At 34.3% G+C, this 19,452-nt stretch overlaps 3 protein-coding genes across 9 annotated transcripts; 1 reads left to right on the top strand and 2 right to left on the bottom strand.

Annotated features, from left to right (window-relative positions):
- Positions 1-180: 180 nt before the first annotated feature.
- On the bottom strand, positions 181-1,940 carry LOC145932704 (protein D2). The gene is made up of 5 exons (XM_083031891.1): positions 1,789-1,940; positions 1,526-1,635; positions 1,110-1,230; positions 473-686; positions 181-387 (listed from the first exon to the last, which is right to left on the bottom strand). Exons 1-5 carry the CDS (start codon positions 1,805-1,807, stop codon positions 249-251), a joined length of 603 nt encoding a protein of 200 aa, XP_082888017.1. The 5' UTR covers positions 1,808-1,940; the 3' UTR covers positions 181-248.
- A 446-nt stretch (positions 1,941-2,386) lies between these two features.
- LOC145932703 (protein D2) lies at positions 2,387-4,421 on the bottom strand. Of its 4 annotated transcripts, none has more exons than XM_083031890.1 (3): positions 4,186-4,421; positions 3,334-3,576; positions 2,387-2,843 (listed from the first exon to the last, which is right to left on the bottom strand). In XM_083031890.1, exons 2-3 carry the CDS (start codon positions 3,527-3,529, stop codon positions 2,491-2,493), a joined length of 549 nt encoding a protein of 182 aa, XP_082888016.1. In that variant the 5' UTR covers positions 3,530-3,576; positions 4,186-4,421; the 3' UTR covers positions 2,387-2,490. The 4 variants fall into 4 exon arrangements, with proteins under 4 accessions (XP_082888016.1, XP_082888015.1, XP_082888014.1 ...); XM_083031889.1 differs by having other exon boundaries at positions 4,111-4,243; XM_083031888.1 differs by lacking the exon at positions 4,186-4,421 and adding an exon at positions 4,075-4,178.
- A 754-nt stretch (positions 4,422-5,175) lies between these two features.
- Loco (regulator of G protein signaling family member locomotion defects) lies at positions 5,176-18,653 on the top strand. 4 transcript variants are annotated; one of them, XM_083031876.1, is made up of 15 exons: positions 5,176-6,301; positions 6,381-6,992; positions 7,365-7,482; positions 7,740-8,164; positions 12,594-12,704; positions 12,790-13,014; positions 13,382-13,602; positions 13,695-13,887; positions 14,696-14,905; positions 15,312-15,585; positions 15,927-16,075; positions 16,172-16,255; positions 16,337-16,472; positions 16,678-16,769; positions 16,923-17,060. In XM_083031876.1, exons 1-15 carry the CDS (start codon positions 5,660-5,662, stop codon positions 16,926-16,928), a joined length of 3,498 nt encoding a protein of 1,165 aa, XP_082888002.1. In that variant the 5' UTR covers positions 5,176-5,659; the 3' UTR covers positions 16,929-17,060. The 4 variants fall into 4 exon arrangements, with proteins under 4 accessions (XP_082888002.1, XP_082888001.1, XP_082888000.1 ...); XM_083031874.1 differs by having other exon boundaries at positions 5,179-6,301; positions 16,337-16,454; positions 16,942-18,653; XM_083031873.1 differs by having other exon boundaries at positions 5,181-6,301; positions 16,942-18,653.
- Positions 18,654-19,452: the final 799 nt, after the last annotated feature.

The following is a 19,452-nucleotide window of genomic DNA, read 5'->3' as shown; positions in this document are numbered from 1 at the left end:
TTTATGAAAATTAACTATCAATAACTATATAATCTGTTATAATATTTCATTTATGCTCTTTTCATTATTCAACAACAGTACAATTTTGCAATACACTATTCTTATAATTAGAGAAAAAAGAGTAAAACAATACTTTTTTAAAAGAGAAAAAGTATTAATAGTAAAATTTAAAGTAATGTATGAAATTTATGTTTTTATATATTTGTATTTTTATCTATATAAAATTTAATATAATATATGTCGATTGATTAAAGGTTCAAATGCCTATGATAGGAAGGCACATTGTCATCGTACTCCGCTCTCATAAAGTTACCAGCGATTGGACCCTTCAAGTTATATTTTTCTGCAAATTTCTTTATGGAAAACCTCTTCCGTTGACTTCCATCCCTACAATCAGAAGAGATAAAAGATATCAAATATCCGGTAGCACGATATACACACTACAACGATCAACTGTACCACGTTTACTCACCAAGTACTCAATCTTCTTTCGTCAAAGGTAATAGCGCCCTGATTTTGCTTATAAAGGAGAAACACGTAACGATGTTTCCCGGTATTTTTTGGCGGGGCAGGACCGACGTACTCTGCCAGAATTTCGCCCTTGGCTATATTTTCCTCCGGTATATTTCCCACGAGCCAGTGTCGAAACTCTCGATTGTATCCTCCCCTTCTCGGCGCATCAGGATCTATAATAAAAAACACGATTGTTTAGACGCAAGATATTTTACGAAAAAAATGCCTCTATAAGAAGTAATGAAATAATATTAGAATTAATTAATCGAAATTAATTTTATAATTACTCCAATATGTTATATTTGCACATTGTCAAGTTTACGCGAGTTTCAATTTGACAATTAAAATGTCAGCGAATGGTGACGGTAGAGAGAAAACTGGTTTCAGACGGTGAAAGTTGAACTCGTCGAGGACTCGCGTGTTTGACTATATCGTATGATTTATATAGCGAAAAACACATGTCACGAATAAAATCGAAGAAAACCGATCGTATGAATATCGTTGAATTAATTGGAATTTCGTACTATAGAAGTTTGTGTGCGTTTTTCGAGCAAATTTTAAAATTAATTAATTCAAATAATTTGCACAAGGCCTACCTGTCATAACGAGCGTGTACAAAACTCCGCCCTCGTGTTTATAATGAATTTCTGGGATCTGATGAGTTTCAGTTGGTGTCAATTCGGTGCCTAAATCAACCACTTTATCATCATATTTTACCTAAATAATGAAAAATCATAAACAATTGTAGTATCATCGTCATCGACGATTTTTTTTCTAGATTTAATAAAATGCTAATGATATGTTATCTAAATTTAAATCTGAAAATCTTATCTATGAGATAAATGTATTGTGAAAATAATGCATTATTAAACTTGGCAATTGATAAAAAGTTTTAGCTACATGATTAAAAATTTCGAAAAACCCAGTAAGATAAAAAATTAGAGAGATTTTTAAAATTGAATTCTTATTTTATTATAAATATCCTATACATTTTTGACAAATATGTACATACCTCGATTTTCTCGGTTGGAGCCTTGTCTATGATGTCAGGCTCAATTTGCGCCTTTTTAAATTCCGACTCCACATCGCCCAATGAGAAGCCAATAGCACAAAGAAGGATTCCTAAATTATCGTGAAAAAAAATTAAAATAAAATGCGAAAAAGTTATCACTAAAGTAATCATTTTTTTCATGAAACACAGAAATGACATTCATGATTTTTTCTACACTATTATTAATGTAAAACAATGATAAATAAGACCGAGACATAACGAACCTGATATTAAATATTTCATACTTGATACTGCTTTCAGGAAGTTGCAACGATTATTAACGAAAGAATTCGTAGGAGATAGGTTTTAAAGACGTAATCCCTACCAGCTTGCTTCTCAGAAGGCCGATCCTGCCGGCCTTTCTTCAACATATACATACAACTGAAGATACATACATATGAATGAACTAACGCAAACAATCGCCTGCAAAATTGTATAGCCTGTTGCAAAGAATGCGGAAGTTTCTTCTGTCTTCTTAGCGGTAAAATCAAAACTAATTTTTATGAACACACTTAACATTGCTATCAAAACTTTTAATACTTTATCTTGTTTTAATTTAAAGTAATTTGCAATATATTACGTGTGAAAGATTAAGAGAAACATAAAAAAAAATTATAAATGTTTATTACGTGTGAAAGAAGATTAAGAAACATAAAAAAAAATGTTGATAATTTTTTTTTCACATAGCAATAAAAACAAGTTTACTATTATCAGTTCTGAAATATCAAAACTATAGATTTTATTCTAAACTCTTAAAAATATGTTTATAGATAAAACAAATGTGCCTTTCTGTGTTACGTTTTTGGTTAAAAAGAAACAATATACTGAAAAGAATGCTTATATGCATTTATTCGACAATAGTTTGATATACATTATTATGTATACATATGTTTCATTGTGAATATCATTATACGCACTGTATAGCTTTAACCCTCGAGTTGCTTATAGAGAATTGGTACGTAATCGTCGTACTCTGCCTGATACATGTTACCAGCGATCGGATCACCTAGTTTGTATTTAGCAGCGAAGTTTTTAATAGAGAACTTGCCGCGATTGTTACCGCTTCGATTGGTTAAACGCTTCTCGTTGAAGGTGAGCTTGCCAGGTTGTTTGTACAACAGGAATACGTATCGATGAAGGCCTGTATCTTTCGGAGGTCCGGAACCGATGTACTGGGACAGAACTTCTCCCTTGGAGACGTCCGATCCAGGGATATTGCCTACCAACCAGTGATGCCATTCGCGAAATTTGGGATTCTGTCTGCTCGGAGCATCAGGATCTGTTTAAATATTGAAATAGAATATGAAGTATAATTATAAATATTTACATATGTATAACAAATAGTTATACTGGATTATTAAAACATTCGGAGCAAGAGTGAAATAAGTCTATAATTTGCTATTTTACATACAATTGCATATTTAATTCTAGAAAAATATATTAGTTATTTCTATCAAAATGACTCTTGTTTTCATTATTTTCTTTTTAAAGTACTAAAAATAAATTATAAATGTCTATTATGTACAATTATTATAATTTATAGGAAAGAAATTACAATCAAAATATTTGCAAATTCTTAACTGCATTGTAAAGATGAAAAAAAGATAAGACATAAATAATTTGAATGTATAGTTTACGTTGCAACTTGCAGTATACAAAATTGTAACATTGAAAATCCTATATACTATAGACTGCACTCTTGCTTTGAAATGTTTAATTATATGATAATTATATGATATAATTATAATCTATATAATATTTCTATTCACCAGTCATGCACAAGGTATAAAATACACTCGCATCTCCGCTCCACTGAACAGTAGGCTGATCCTTGACCTGAGTCGGAGTGAGCACCTTGCCGATTTCAACAGTGAGATTATTGGGATAGCTGACATTCAGCACATCTGCGGGCACCTTATCCACCACATCCGGTATAACTTCGTGGGTCTGTAGAGCCTGAGCCATGGATGACAGTAAACGTGTTCCCACTTGCGAAACAGCTGACGCAACTCCTGAAAGCAAGGTACTGAATTACCGTTACTTCTCTAGCTTTAAAAAAACAAAATAAAAGTAATAAAGAACACAGTGAGTGGTATCAACAATGCAATATTTAATGGTACACAACATCTGTATTAATTTTTCAAAAGGATAGTTATAGTCATAACATAACAGTACATTGTGCAATCATCAAGTATATATATCATCTATATTAGAAAACAAAATCAGGTCAATTCGCCGGTAAAACTGAACATCGGAGATCGGAAGAAAGCACTCCCATATTATTTAATACCCAAACTACAGCAGATTGCGACGAAGAGCGCGATTGTTCTGTGACGCAGCAACATTTCGCCGAGAAATGAGCGTTTCGCGACTCACGAGCGAATAACAGAATCTTTCGCGACGCGGATTTGTATCCGTAAAAAATAAAATCGCGTTCCTTGCGTACGCATATATATGCGCGCGGCGTATAATTCGCGAGAAAATACAGTGTCTGAGAAAGTTGCTATTACTTGCGGCGAGAAGGGACATGATTACAAAGCACTTGCCGGTATACGTGAATGAACGTGGAGGACGAATAAGAGACGGCAAAAGCACAGAGAGAGAGATACCGGATCGCTTACCCCTCTTCGTCGTCACACACGGCCGATAATAACAATATGTGGTGTAGTTGTTATCAGCCTATCTGTTGTGTAACTATATGTATGTTAGAGCTCGGTGACTTTCCGATTGGACTTTGAACGATGTGTATGAATAATATATGGCTCTTCCTAGGTACGTATATACGTAACAGAGGTGAATAGAGAGGTAAACGATAGCGTGAAATCGTGGACCGATCAATGCGAGCGTAAACAATGGAATATCAGGCGGAATAATAAAAGAAGTCCTTTCCGGCTGTTTTTAAAAGCTGCGCTTTATATTGTCAGCTGTTGTCGGACGATGCGCGAGTTTTCGCCGGCGAATGAGAGCGCGATGTACGCAAAAATTTCAAATAAGCTTTACAACGACAAGAAAATTGTGGGAAATAAATATAAATGTAAAGTATGAGATAGAAATTACAAATATTCGTAAATAATTATCCTTACGGAAATGCGGAATTTGCATTTGAAATTTATATTCGAGATGAGGTTTTTAAAGAATTTGTCATTAAAAGGAAGGAACTTGGGGCAAAGTTGCAGAAGAGAAAATAGATTGCAAAATCACATCTCTCTCTTTTTGAAGTTATATAATTTCAAGCAGATGTATATTAGTAGAATTTCGAATAGTTTAGTATAGAATCTGAATTTAAAAAGCGTATGATATATAAATTATACGTTTATTGCAATTATATTATATATATATATTCTTCAGAATCTCTTTTTTGTGCATATATTTTTTAAATTTTGTATAAACATCTATTAAAACTAAATCAGTAAAGTTTAACAATGTTGTTAAATCATAATTAATGAATTAATGATTATTAATTATTCTATTAAAAAGCATCAATATAATAATAATAATAATAATAAAAAATTGTCATTTCATAAATGCGCAATTAAAACGAACAGAACGTAACCTAAAATGTGTCAAGTGTACCGATAATATCCAGAACTTGCTTACCGACAGCTGACCGAGGAATCAGCGACGACAGCGCACTCTTGGATATGATTACTCGAGCAGCCTTGAGCCACCTCGAGCTAAGCATACCTGAGCATACCTACCTGCCACACGGAAGGTCGATCACCTTCTATAGCCTCGTCGTAGCATTCCAAAACATTTGGTCTCGGTGTTTTCGAGGTTCGGAGAGCTGGACGAACGAGGCGGACGATCGTGTTTGGAGGTGCCGATTTCTCAGCGAGACGCTTCCAAGGATGAGTTTCACGTATGTCAGACTTGACATAATCCACGAATGATCGGGGAAAGGTGGGCGTATCTGCTGCGGGGGACAATTCCGCGTGACAGGATCGTCTGGACGAAGACGAGATCCACGTCGTAGAGGATGCACGCTGTAAGGATTTAGGGAGAAGGAATTATGGAGTCGGAGATTCATCGCGCGCGTTTCCTCGGGGATCCCTCCTGACCCAGCTTGAGTCGCAAACTGGAGTGCCAACCACAAAGATGCACCAGAACAGACGTAAGAAGAAGCGAGTGAACTACGGGGTCAGAGCGGTCGAGGTGATCCGCGGCGCGAAGGGCTTCGGCTTCACGATCTCGGGCCAGCAACCATGCATCCTGAGCTGCATCGTGCAGGGCAGCCCTGCGGAGAGCGCCGGTCTCCGGGCCGGCGATTACCTGGTCGCCGTGAACGGCCACAACGTCAGCAAGGTGCCGCACGACGACGTGGTGCAGCTGATCGGCAACTCCAAGGGGTTGCTGCGACTGCAGATAGCTGAGAACTATTACTCCGACTCGGACGAGGAAGGCTTGGCCTCCGTCAGATCCAAGCCCAAGTACGCTCACAAGCCACGGGTCACTAATGCGAGTGCCTTACAGCTGCAATGTAGAGCAGCGAAGGTAGTCAGAGATCTGCAGAGCGGAGCCATGTTTCACGCGTCACTAGGCAATCTGACATCCGACAGTAAAGATCAGTACAGCTATTCCGTCCTGCACTATCGCTGGAACATGACGAGTCCGCTTCCACCACCGCCACCACCGGTGTCTCACAATCGTGACTCCGAGAAGATTGTGCATAGAACAGTGGTTGGTTATCTTGGCACCATCGATATACCAAATCAGTTGCATCCGTCTTGTATGATGCAGGTATATTCTTTAGTTTATTTAAAGTTTAATTAAATATTCTAATGCTAAGATATAATACAATCTTTTCTTATCGTTGCAGGTTTTGAGAAAATGCATCAAAAGGCTAAAAGCGGAAAAGCGAAGTCCAACCACCGTTCTTTTAACTATTTACGTTGCCAATATTAAACTAACCAATTCGGAGAACCGCGTCATCGCCGAATACCCGTCGTACCGAATAATATTTTGTAATTCCTTCTCCGAGCAGGACAAGCAGTATTTTGGTATATTAACAAAATCCATGAAGAACACGGAGGACATTGTTTCGAATTCGTGTCACGTCTTCACTATTTATTATAAATTAATCGATCACGAGGTGCATTCCAGTGCGTGTAACGTGTTCGGATTTACGTGTACAAAGTCATCGGAGCTGAATGTTTGTCAAGAATTTCCTGACAGTTGTACGAGTCTTATCGGTGCCATACAGACATTGTATATATCTGATTGCACGAATGGAGAGAATCCGTACAATGAGGCGCGCATACGACTGGATGCTGCTTCTCCTCAACCGAGCAACGTTAGCACGTCGACTGCTCATTCGAGCAACAGTGATTCCGGAATTGGTTTTAAAGATGATTGTGGTAGCTGTTCGGGTCAAAACACGGCAAATGACTGCGAACGAAGAAGGCAACATCCTTCCAATGTGCAATATAGGGTACTTTCATTAATTACATTCTTATTCTATTGCAAAATATTATTTTCTATATATAAACACGGTATGTACATTCTATAAATTTACTTATGAGCGATAGAAGGAGGCAAGTGTGAAAATAATATAAATCTAGCACAAAACATTTTGAAATTTTAGATGTTCATGTTAAAAATCTTTTCGATAACTTATAAAAATATAATTTACTGTGTTTTTTATTTATATTTCTTAATTTATTTAGCATCTATATTCGAAATTAAAAATTATATTTCAAATACACAAGATATTGAAAGCAATTTATATCACTCTTGCTCATTCTATTATATAGACATGATATTTGACGAATTATATTCTAGCTCACAGATAACTCATTTTCAGAATATAAGCGCGCGATCATCCAGAGAATTTGTCAATGAAGCTCCTGAGTACCGATTGGCAGTTCGCGCGATTTCGGAAACCAAGTGGAGTAAGGAACCAAAATTCGATTTTTCTAAAGGTAACGTGATATGATTACTTTGAAACTCTCACAAGATTTCTTTCATATTTTTGAGTCACTTTTTCCTTCTTTTTTGCCCAGGCAATACATTTCTAAATTTCTCTTAACATTAATTTTTTTTATATTAATTAATTAATGAGGATTACAGAACAATTGCTTCGCACTAAGCTACTCAGGTCTTATTTTAGGGCCGTTAAATAAGCGCGAATTGCCAGAGTAGAAGTGGTGGGGAAATGTACGAAATATGCTTTTTTCAGGGATGCGACACGCGGCAGGGAGTGGGGAAGGTACGACCACCACCTGCGCCAGCGGAACATCTGCCCCTGTTGCGGCGGCTCGTAGCGCATTGGCGGCCAGTACGTCCGTTGGATCTCTCGCGTCGGTTTGCACCACGGCGTTGCTCGACGGCCTCGAGGACGCCGCGGAATCGTCGACGAAAGCGGCGTCGACGGCGAAACTCAAGCGTCTCATGGACACCACGAACAAACTCAGCCCGAAGGTCTACTGCGGCCAGGTCGGCACGAAATCGCTGGTCCACAGCTTGGAGGATATCAATTCCAGCATGGAGTACGCGCGACCGCCCTTCTGTCATTCGTATTCCGGCAAGTCTGACAAACCTCGTCCTTGGGGAAGCCTGCAGGAAATACGGAATTTCGGGAGCAGCGCCTCCGACAATTATATAGTGAGTTCTTTTAATTTTTTTTTTTTTTTTTTTAGATGTTAAGAGAAACTTTTATTTGCTGGTTGCCAATTGACGTAATTTTGATATACAGTAATATATGATAATTTTGATAGCTTTATAAAATTGTGGCATAATTATTCTGGCTTTTCAATTGTATATCATTTGCAATTCGTTTAAAATATTTTCACAGATAACATTACAACAAATGTCACAAGATTTTTTTAATTCAATTTTTTTCTGTGCCGGATAGATAAAAGAGACAAGAAATATTTGCATGATTGAATATTTGGACATTTTTAGAATACATTCATTATTTTAAATCTTTTAAATCTTATAATTTATTGTAAAATTTATTGTAATTATTTGTGCTGACTTTTCGTCCGGAAATCACAAAGTTTGATCGATTTGGCAAATGGCAAATATTCTCTTGCTTCTAGAAAAAGATATTATTATTTAAAAATGATGTCTTATTTTAATATTATTGTTACGTATTTTATTTATACACTATCGAATAATCGATATTCTTTCACATTGATTAACGAAACGCAATGTGCGATGTGGCCAATCGTATATATTTTTTTCTCCATAATTTTTATAAATTTTATAATTATTATACACGCTTCCAAAAATCTGCGACGGGTTACGTCTCGGATGTCGAATTTGTCGTCGAGGTTCCGAACGATTTCCGGTTCCTCTCGTCTACTTGTTATTCAAGCTGCGTCATCGTGTTTCCTGCCTCTGATTTGCGCTTCTGATCAGCCTCAAACACAGGCAAGGGTTAAGCGTAAACGAAACAATCGGAAAACCAGGTCTGCGCGATCCAGATTCCCGCGTTTCACTTACGACACACGTGTTCGCGAACGCGTTTACTTTATTTGGTATCTCTGTCGCCGTTTTCTAGGAATGTATGTACATATGTAGATTGCAACAAACTTGCGGTGCAACCGTGATGCTGTCATCGAATTTATGTCATACAAATTTGTCAAGAATTTTATAGACTTTCTCGGCGGTCGCGTATTTTTTTATTGAAATTTCAAGCAAATGTATATCAATTATTAGAGAAAAATTAATTGAAATTAATTGGAAGTTGACTGATCTCTTTTGGTACATTACTTGTCTTTATCGCGATTCCAAAATTTATTTTTTTTTGTTCATATTTAGTTAATCGAAAAATAAAATCAGAATTCGCGACAATTTGCGTTGATGTTTGCGATTTTGAAAAAATTTAAATCTATTTGTGAATATTAATACTTGTCTTTATTGCGGTCCCAAAATTAAATTTTTTTTTCATATTTAATCGAAAAATAAAATTAGAAATTAGATATTTGCAACAATTTACAACGTTTGGCGATTTCGAAAAATTAACGAGATTATTTATTATCTCAAAAGCAACACGGCAACGAGCCAGAAAACATTACCATTCTTAGATTCGCATAATGACACAAATTAATGTAATTGGGTTGAATCAGAGTGAAATTTTCGCTGAAATTTTTTTCGCTGGCACGGAGAATAAAAATAGCTTCTAACAAGTACAATGCATCGCCTAAAGTAACATTAAAAAGAATGCTCCCGAGGTTGATGCACCACGTTTAGATGCACGAATAGATCTTAGGACGATAGATGCAGGGTCGGTTGCATAAAGGATATCCACTCCTTACAATTGGCTATTTTTTTTCTCGAATCCTATGTCTGTCATGAACAATCCTTTTCAAGTATATATCAATCCAACAGAAAGAGATTTGAAATTAATCTTCATTATATTTTTTATTGAATTATAATTTATTATAATTATAATTTAAATTATTATAATTTAAATTATTATAATTTCTTATTTTATTATAATTTATTATTAATATTATTATTTATTATATTTATTTATTTATTATTATTCTTCATAATATTTTAATATTATTGAATTATAATTTGTGTAATTGAATCAATAGCTTATATAAAATTAACTACATCGATTCCATCAGTGTCGAAAAATAAGAGTTTCAAATATCTAACACTAAATAAAAAATTGCATTAATTTTTCATTTTTGTGTAGACGTGTAAGAGGTAAAGTTACTAATATACAAGTTATTAATATACATCATAGAAATACGTTCCTTTGTTACACTTCTATCCTCAAGAGTATTTTAATCATATATTCTTCCGTGATCCTTGCAGCTTCTAAACCATCCCATGCTCCACTTGTTCTGCATTAACGAATCCTTCTGTCCGACTCTCTGCGGCCCTGCATAGATGTTAAAAGGAGGTTGAGTCGAGAGAAAAGAACTCTCTGGGGGAGAGACAGAGAGGGAAAGGCCCCGTGTATACATATAATGCTGTAGTGGTGAGAGCGGAAGAGACGCGGGGGACGAGTGGGGTCGGGACGATGAGAATGAATCAGTCGAGAGAGCAACGGCGAGGAGGAAGAGGAGAAGAAGGGGACCACGGGCCTTGTTCGAGCCGTCCGTAAAGTGGCCTAGCCTCGGCGTTTCTCGTCGTAGCCAGGCCAGGCCAGGCCAGGCCAGGCCAGGCAGTAGTAGTCGGATCGGACGCACAGCAGTAGTAAGCGTGACTCGCTCGTCGACGATGTCCCCCGATGATTGCGTCGTCGTTTGGGACTCACCGTCGTCGTCGTCGTCGTCGTCGTCAGCTCGTGTCACGTCACGTCACGTCGCGTTGGGCGGAGCCCTTGTCATTACACAAGCGAATCGCCCGTTTTAGTCGTTTTTCTTCGTCGTTACTCTATCTATTACGCGATCGACTATCATTGTTAACGCGGAGAACGAGAGTATCTCTTGATTCAGGTTGATATATAAATGACATCGCCGCCGTTGCACGTTTCTGTGAGAACGAGCGTGACATGGAAGCTCTAGTGAAATCGGTACGTAAAAGAAAATTAGAAAAAAAGTAAGACAGGTATATGATGCAGTGATGCCACTGATAGCGTAAATGACTCATTGTTCGACGAATTTGGGGCACATTCGTGGCTTCACGGAAAGTGTCATCGTTCGTTCGTAATCATTCAGCGTGTTAAATATTTTTAATTGACGCGGTGACTCTCTTTTAAAAGAAAGGAGTTTCGTCACACATATACACATACATACAAACAAAAGTAAAAAGCGCGTTTAGATAAATGCGTCGAAAGAAATGCGTTCAATTTATTTTATAAAATACTCGAAGCAATTTAACTACGTTGACAGAAAGAGTAAGCTCCACCGTACGGAGGATGTCCTTCTGTCGCATTAAATTTGACATCCTGCATATCGGATGATTAAGTGATAAAGTGAGCAGAGGAGAGGTGGATGTAAAACCAACATTGCACCATCAACATCTCAATGAACTTATATTTACGCGGTCGAAATAACGGGATTAAAACCTCTATGGGGGGTCAGAATCATCGACTGTAAAGAGTGTGCGATGATTGCATTTCTCTAATTAAGTCCTGGTTTTAAGAGCTAATATGTCGGATTCTATTCGCTAATGTTTTCTTTTTCTCATGCGCTGACGCGTAACATTTCCTTAATTATTAATAATCAGCTTTCGGCTCGGTGAGTTCATAACGACGACTCATCCTCGTCTTGGTTTTAAACGTCTTCTTCAGATGCGTGACGAACATCTCTATCCTTCCCTTCTTCTCTCGAGTTGGCGGAAATTCTCTCTGCTTCTCTCGCTCATAATTATTGCTATCTATTCTTAAAATCAATATCTCGGTGTCGTTTAATTGCTCTTGCCAGTTACGCGATAATTTCAATTGAAAGAAAAATCGCACGTGGGAAGCAGAAAATGCACATTACTTATCCTGGATATGGGAAGACACTGTACGGGGAGATGGGAAAACGGAACATGCGAAGTGAAGGATGTAAGAAAGCGTTTTTCTCATAGCTAGCACGCACCTGTTGCTAACACGAGGCAGGTGCTGAAAAGAACTGCAAGGATTCCAGCTCGCGAGAGGAGTAAAAAAATATCGGGATTCCCCTTTAGACTTTTCATTCGAAATTGTATTATTGACAAATCGAGATCGCACTGTAGAGATTGTGTATAAATAATGTTGAAAGTGTGTGTATAGTAATAATATAATATCGATGATTATACGATAAGAGATGCGAAAATTTTTCAATATATGTTTTATTTATTTCTCAAGGAACTTTTTTCTATAATTAGATATTTTATGGAAAATTAATTTTGGAAATTTTTTACACCAAGCTGAAAAAAATAATTGGAGAATTATTTCAAAGAATTTTTAATATTAAGTCTTTTATTAATTAAATTACAGATTAAATTTTTACTAATTGCTCTTGCTATAAATTTGAAGATAAAATTTTTTCTCATTTATATAAAATTTTAAGTTCTATATAATATTATGGAAACAATGTTCCTGTACGATGATTAAATTTCTCAATTTTATTTCATTTTAATCGAATTGTATTAAATGTTGCAGTACGGTAGTACAGAATCCTGTGACAAAAATAATGACTGCAAAGGAGTGCACACATGGGCAAATGGATTTGAGAAACTGCTGGAAGATCCAAAAGGATTGCAAACATTTGCTGTAAGCGCACAGTTTTCTCCACTGAATATTTTATGCATATGTATATATTAATATTATACTGAATGCAATTGTTTCTTTATTCAAGGAGTTTCTCAAGAAGGAGTTTAGTCATGAAAATATATATTTTTGGGCTGCTTGTGAAAGATATAAAGATACTAAAGACGCTGGTATGCGCCGTCGATTAGCCTGTCAGATATATCAGCGTCATTTATCGAATACAGCCGCCGAGCCAGTAAACGTTGATAGTCATGCATCAGGACAGATTACCCAAGAATTGCTCGACGAAGTACCCGCGGATTTATTTCTGCAGGTATATATTCCGGATATCCATTCAAAGTTATTTAAATTTTAAGTTATTATTTTTCATCTTTTAAATAAAAAAAGAACAGCAAATGTAAAACGTAATCACTGATGTTTTTGTTAAAAACGAATTAAATATTAACTTACTCTCTTTTTTGCTTTCGCTTCAAGGATGTGTGCATTAGTTTAAAAACATTTATCCTAACAAGAGCATCAATTATCAAATTATATCGTCACATTACATGCAATGATTGTTTTATATTTGTCTGAGTCACACATGCAATAATGTGCGAATATATTTGTGAATATATATTTCATTATTGTATATAATTGAATTAATAAGTAACTGTATCTTAATCAATGTATCATTGTTTCAGGCTCAGAAACAAGTATTCAACCTAATGAAGTTTGACAGTTACCCAAGATTTTTGCGATCGGAACTTTACCGTGCCTGCTTGGAAGCAGGGAGCGCCATAGTTAATACAGAAGACTGTGATCTACATCTTACAAATTCACCCAGTGTAAAATTGAAAAAAAGTCACTCCGATGCGGAGGATCGTTGTCGAAAATCGATTCTTCCCTGGAACAGAAAAAACAGGTGAATTGTTTAAAACAAAGTGTCTTCGTTGAAGAAAAAAAAACTGCTTACCTGTGAAACATATCTAATTAAATTTATGTGCATATTTTTAGATCTAAATCGAAGGATCGTGGTGAATCCGAATACAACAAAGTCCCTAGTCGAAGTGAGCCTATATATAAAAGTTTTACAACCATCAAGAGGGACACGGAAGGTAATAATAATGAAGATAGTGTGTCAATTTCCAGTAGTCGGTCATCATTAGCGTCATGGGATCTGGCGTTACGGCAGTCATTTAACAAACATGTAAGTATTCTATTGCATCTAACATAGCATCCCAATAATTATGTTTTTAATGATTATGAAATGGTTATTTGCATATGTTTATGATGAGATTGTTATTTCTTATAATTACTGAATATAAAAATTCGAATTGTGGATTGCTAATACTTTAAAAAAATTTAAATACTCAAGCATAATTGTTTTGATAAATTCTTATAGATATATTTTAAGTTTTATTTAAATGAGTGTTGTGTGTAAGTTTATTTTGTAGAGAATGCATTTGATAATATTATATACTTATATACGTTTTAAAAATGTGATTATTATTGTTATATAATAATGAGGTGAAAGAGAGTAGTATGTTGCGCATTAATATTTCCAACTAAGATACATTAACTGTCATAGAGTATAGATTTATGCTACTATAATTTTTTTATTGTATACTTTTATCCAGATTCCAGATGTATTGCATAAACATTTAATAACAAGTTTGTTAGGATTATGTAAAAAAAGGTCTAACATCAAAATGTGAAAGTTATGCTAAATAACTTTCAAAAATTTCATAACATATATAATGTTTTACTTAGACAATACCTCATATTTGTATAAATTCTGATTTAATGAGCTTGGATTGCTTTTTATTCAAAATAATTTTTGCTTTAGATATTTTGGATTTTTTAACGCGGCAAAATAAATCTGACTTTGAAAAATTGCGTGAGATATAGATCATGTATCGTAAAACAATATTGAGCTTATTTCGTGTCAGAATCGCGCAGATTTTGTAGTGCACGTAAATGCACATGCGTAAGCGAATATGTATGCTTACTTGTAGTCTCTATCCTCTTGCGATGGTCTAACAAACGAAAAGAGAGATGCTCGCAGCAAATGTACGGGATTGTGTCGAGTAATATTGCCCGATGGTTCCACTACGGTAGTGACAACTAGCCAAACCGAGAGCATTAAAGACGTGGTTACTCGTCTCCTTGATAAGCGAGCTCTACGATATTCTAATTATGACGTTCTGATATTAGCAACGGATGAGGTTTGTGCTGCCTTCTACTTAATCGCAAGCTTCGAAAAATATATCTTACCTAATGCATTTTTTTTTTTTTTTTTTTACGTTTTTGCGTTATAATGCACATATGTAGTTTATTTGTTCTTGATTTTTAAGAACAAATAAAGCTTTTGCACAAGTCAAGTATCGAATGCGTAATGCATGTATTTTTGTTATTTCGTTCATATAATTTGGTGAGGGAGGGGACAAACATTGTGCGTTTTATATTATATGTTTGCATGCGCATTTAAATTAGTACTATAATGCTTAATATCTGCACCATACGTTATAATTCAGTTTTAATCACCATTTTTAATCATTGCATTAATACAAATTGATGTTAAACAAGTAGTTGCAATGATTACATAATACATTATATTTTTCTTGTTTGCAGATGGTTGACACGAAGTGTTTTTCGTCAGTATTAGCAGGCCAGGAAGTAGAGGTTGTCCTCACAAAAGTTCTAAAGGTGGAATTACCCTCGCGAAGAATAATAAGCGTTATCACTCACAAGGGTAAAACTCTGAAAGAAGTGTTGAGGCCTCTTCTAAATAAATATGGCTTCAATCTAGACTTAATTAGTATTTGGAATGAAGGTCATTGCGTTCCTATGGATATTATGGCCATTAATGCCCCTACGCGCCTTATTGTAGTGGCGAATGAAGAAGGTTAGTGTATATAATAAAAAATCTAATAATTACAAATTGTTAATATTTATTATTACATTTCTGAAGATAATATATATTGATATATAATTAATTTTCTAAAACAACTTGTGTTAAAATATTACATATTTTTAAATAATACACATTAAATATACATTAAATACACATTAAATATACATTTATTAAATACATTAATATATTTAATAGTCATAAAAAAAACAAAAAAAATTATTGAAGTTACAATATATACTTATAATAATCGTGATATATTTTTTATCGAATTAATGAAATAATAAAATGATTTAATGAATTTAAATACTAATTTAAATACTGTTATTTTTCAGATTTTCAACGGGAGTTACACACTGTCAAGTATTTGGATGAAGTACCACATGTACAACCAACACTGGATGAAATTACTAATAAAGTATTTGAAGAATTATTAGTTGGGAAAAGTAGAAATAAATATCAGTATAGCGAAGGGTCATGTAAGGTAAGCGAAACAATATCTGAAGCAAGAGGGAATACATTTGCAGTCTTCTGTCATGTAACAGTTTATTCTCAACATCACTTTTATATTTTATTATAGTCTGATGATCAACGCTCTGAAGGATCTTCTATATTGTCTAGTAAATTCTTTCTTCGAGATTCGACAATTCACGGAAAGAAGAAGGTAAATTTATATTTGACATTTTAAAATAAAAAAAATCAATGGTACACGAGTAACTTATTTTTGGTTTTTCATGATTATAAGGTAAAATCTAAATATTGCAATACTGAGAAAGGTAATACAAATGATGAGGGAGCGCCCGTTAAATCGCAGCCTCCACTTATCGCAAAGTGGCGTAATGGCGTAAAATTGCAGCTTCCAGGTAGATTCGATGGAGATGGTGAGATTAATATATACTTTCTCTTCTTTTATATCTTCTATAGAAAAAAAATAATTATGAATATAATGTCAAAGAAATATATAATTATAAAAAGAAATATTTATTGTATCAAAAATTACACTTTTTATATAAATTAAATTTCAAAATGTTAAAAAAAATAAATTTTATTTATTGAGATAATTAAATTGTAATTTTTTCATTACAGATTTATACGAAGGATTAAAAAGAGCGCAAAGATCAAGATTAGAAGATCAGAGAGGGACGGAAATTAACTTCGAGCTACCGGATTTCTTGAAGGTACAGTTATAGTTGTGCATTTTACAAATATGCAAGATATTTAATTTGTACTCTAACTTATATTAAAATTTGATAGAGCAGTATAGAAGTTACATGTGTGCATAAGCTCTTGAAATCTCTATATTATATATATATGCGTTTCGACTCTTAAAGCTATGAAATTACTGATCAGAACAAGGAGAATGGGAAACCGTCGGATTCGAACAAGATGCGAAGAAGCCGAGTGGTGTCGGCCAATTGCGAGGGCACCACAAAGTTTTACGATTCTGGTGAGGATAAGCAAAGTAGCTGCAGCGGATACGACTATCCCGCGCACGTGACGAACGGAGTTTTGAACGAACGATTCTCAGCCTTGGTTACGGAACCTTTAAATAAGTGCCTCGACAACTCATTCACTCTAGACGGTGATAGAACATTGGTGGACGCAGATCAGACGATCATTGAGAACTGTACCAATTCTCCGTCGAAGACTCCGTGCTCGAAAAGCTACGGTACGGACATCTCTCCTGGGAAACTATCGAAACCTCCACCGTTACCGCCGAAACCTAAAAATCTCGTTGTGAATGTGGTGAAAAGCGGATACATCATGTCTCCCAAAACTTTGCAAAGGCCTAATCATGTGATCGAATGAAGCAATCTCAAGTCTGTAAAGAGAAGAATATTTTCTAATTAACGTAACGACGTCTAGTGTACATCGTTTTTCATGTGATGCCACGATTTCGAATACGACATGGTAAGATACCTGAATAATATCTTTATTATGTTTATGAATTATTATAGAAAAAAATGACTCCTTGTGTGACATCAAAATTTACTGGTGTGCGGATGAAAGATATAGGGCTATTATTAAATAATCGCATTCTCCTATTATGCATTTTCCTATCATATATTCGCATTCCACAATTTAGATTTTATCGCGAAAACTTTCTGCCCTATTCGTGCCTTGACTCTAGAACGCTAGCGTACAAATTTTATAAATTTTATACGTATCATTTGTAATAATATGTGCCGGTCTTTTAAAGACTTTTTATTCGATTTTTGTGTTTCATCTTTTATTGATTTTTATTTTTAATTGATAAAAAATGAATGAATGAATATGACTGTATTTTTTGTTATACGTAATATTTATGTATCCATAGTAGTGGCATACGGTGCTGAATGACAATATAGTGTTCTAGAGTTAAATTAGATAGTAAAACACATATATGATATATATTTTATATATACAGACAATTTTTACCATCGAAAATTGTCTCTCTCGACTAGGAAAAATTAAAACAAGGAAAGTTCAGATGATGATAATTAATGCGCTTATTAGATGAAGATATAGAAACAAATATTAACAAAAAGAAATGCATTCCAGAGGAGCATAGCAGAATAGAAAATAGAAAACGATTTATTTTGCAATATTTCGAATAAATTTTATTAATTAGATATTTTTGGAAAACAATTGTTTCAGGAAACAATTATGCCCTGTAGAATACAGTGAAGCATTTTAAATAATATTGAAGTTTATCGCATAGATTATGAGGAATTCTACATTTTATTCTATATTTATTATACATTTAAGTATATTGATAAGTGTTTAGCGATACGAAAATGTTTTTAAAAAAGTTGAAAATTGATTAATTTCTTGAAATAGTTCCGCTGTATTCTACAGTATATTTTTATATAATTATTGTACTTTACGCACGCTGGTCAAAAATGTGCGTATGTCGCTTTATAACAACGAAAATACTCATTGTAGAGAGGATTATGTAAAGCGAATTCTCATTATATATCGTATTGGTGGGGCACCTATTGTGACACATGCTAATATATTGTATTATTTGACTACCTGAGAGAATTAGACCAACTAATAAATTTTCGAAATTTTATAGAAAAGCCTCCTTTTATGCTCCGACTGCGAGATCTTGTGCCGTCCTGAATCCATTTGCTGTTTAAGGTAACAAGCAATCTTCCTTATATCCTTTATATTTTCCATTGAGAATGAGTATAATTGATTTTAATTTTTATATACTATTGAACAATATAAAACTACATAAAAATGTGCTACGAAGTAAAAAAAATATCAATATAAATTATAAACATTATTTGCTAGATTGCATCAGAATGAAAGTTTTCCATCTTTTACATTGATTATTGCAAATTAATTAAGTTATATATAGAGGTTTTTTAGAAATGAGGAGAATGGTTCTGGATTACTCTTGTGGAATGTGAAAAAGCACTTGCGTGACTAAGTGCAAATAAAACACTATACAATTGCATATATTGATTGATCATATTTCAATTATGAAAATTTTTAACATATATTATAAAAATTGTATAAAAAAATATTTTTTTTACTTCGGAGCTTTATAATCGCAGATTCTACTAGTCATTTAATATTTAATAAGAATATACATATACATCCAGTGCTGCAATTATTATATATAAAAATATATTTTTTATTATAAAAAAAACTCCTATTTTTTAACATTTTCCTCCAATTTTTATTACACTCCTTTTTTTATTATAATATTTTAATATATTTATATTTCGTGCATATATATATCTTAAAAAAATAGAGATATAATAAAAAACATTATTTTTATATAATAGCTGTGGCACTGTGATTAAAGTGTGAAAGTGGAGCAAAGTATATACGGAGGAAAGTGCAATCAAGTGTAAATAATAACGAACA

This window comes from Prenolepis imparis, unplaced genomic scaffold (assembly GCF_030444845.1).
Source record: "Prenolepis imparis isolate NDT839.2.m4 unplaced genomic scaffold, iyPreImpa1.0 SCAF_2, whole genome shotgun sequence".
Classification (NCBI taxonomy): Eukaryota; Metazoa; Arthropoda; class Insecta; order Hymenoptera; family Formicidae; genus Prenolepis; species Prenolepis imparis.
The sequence above is the reverse complement of the archived record's forward strand: the minus strand, read 5'-3'. Positions and strand labels throughout refer to the sequence as shown.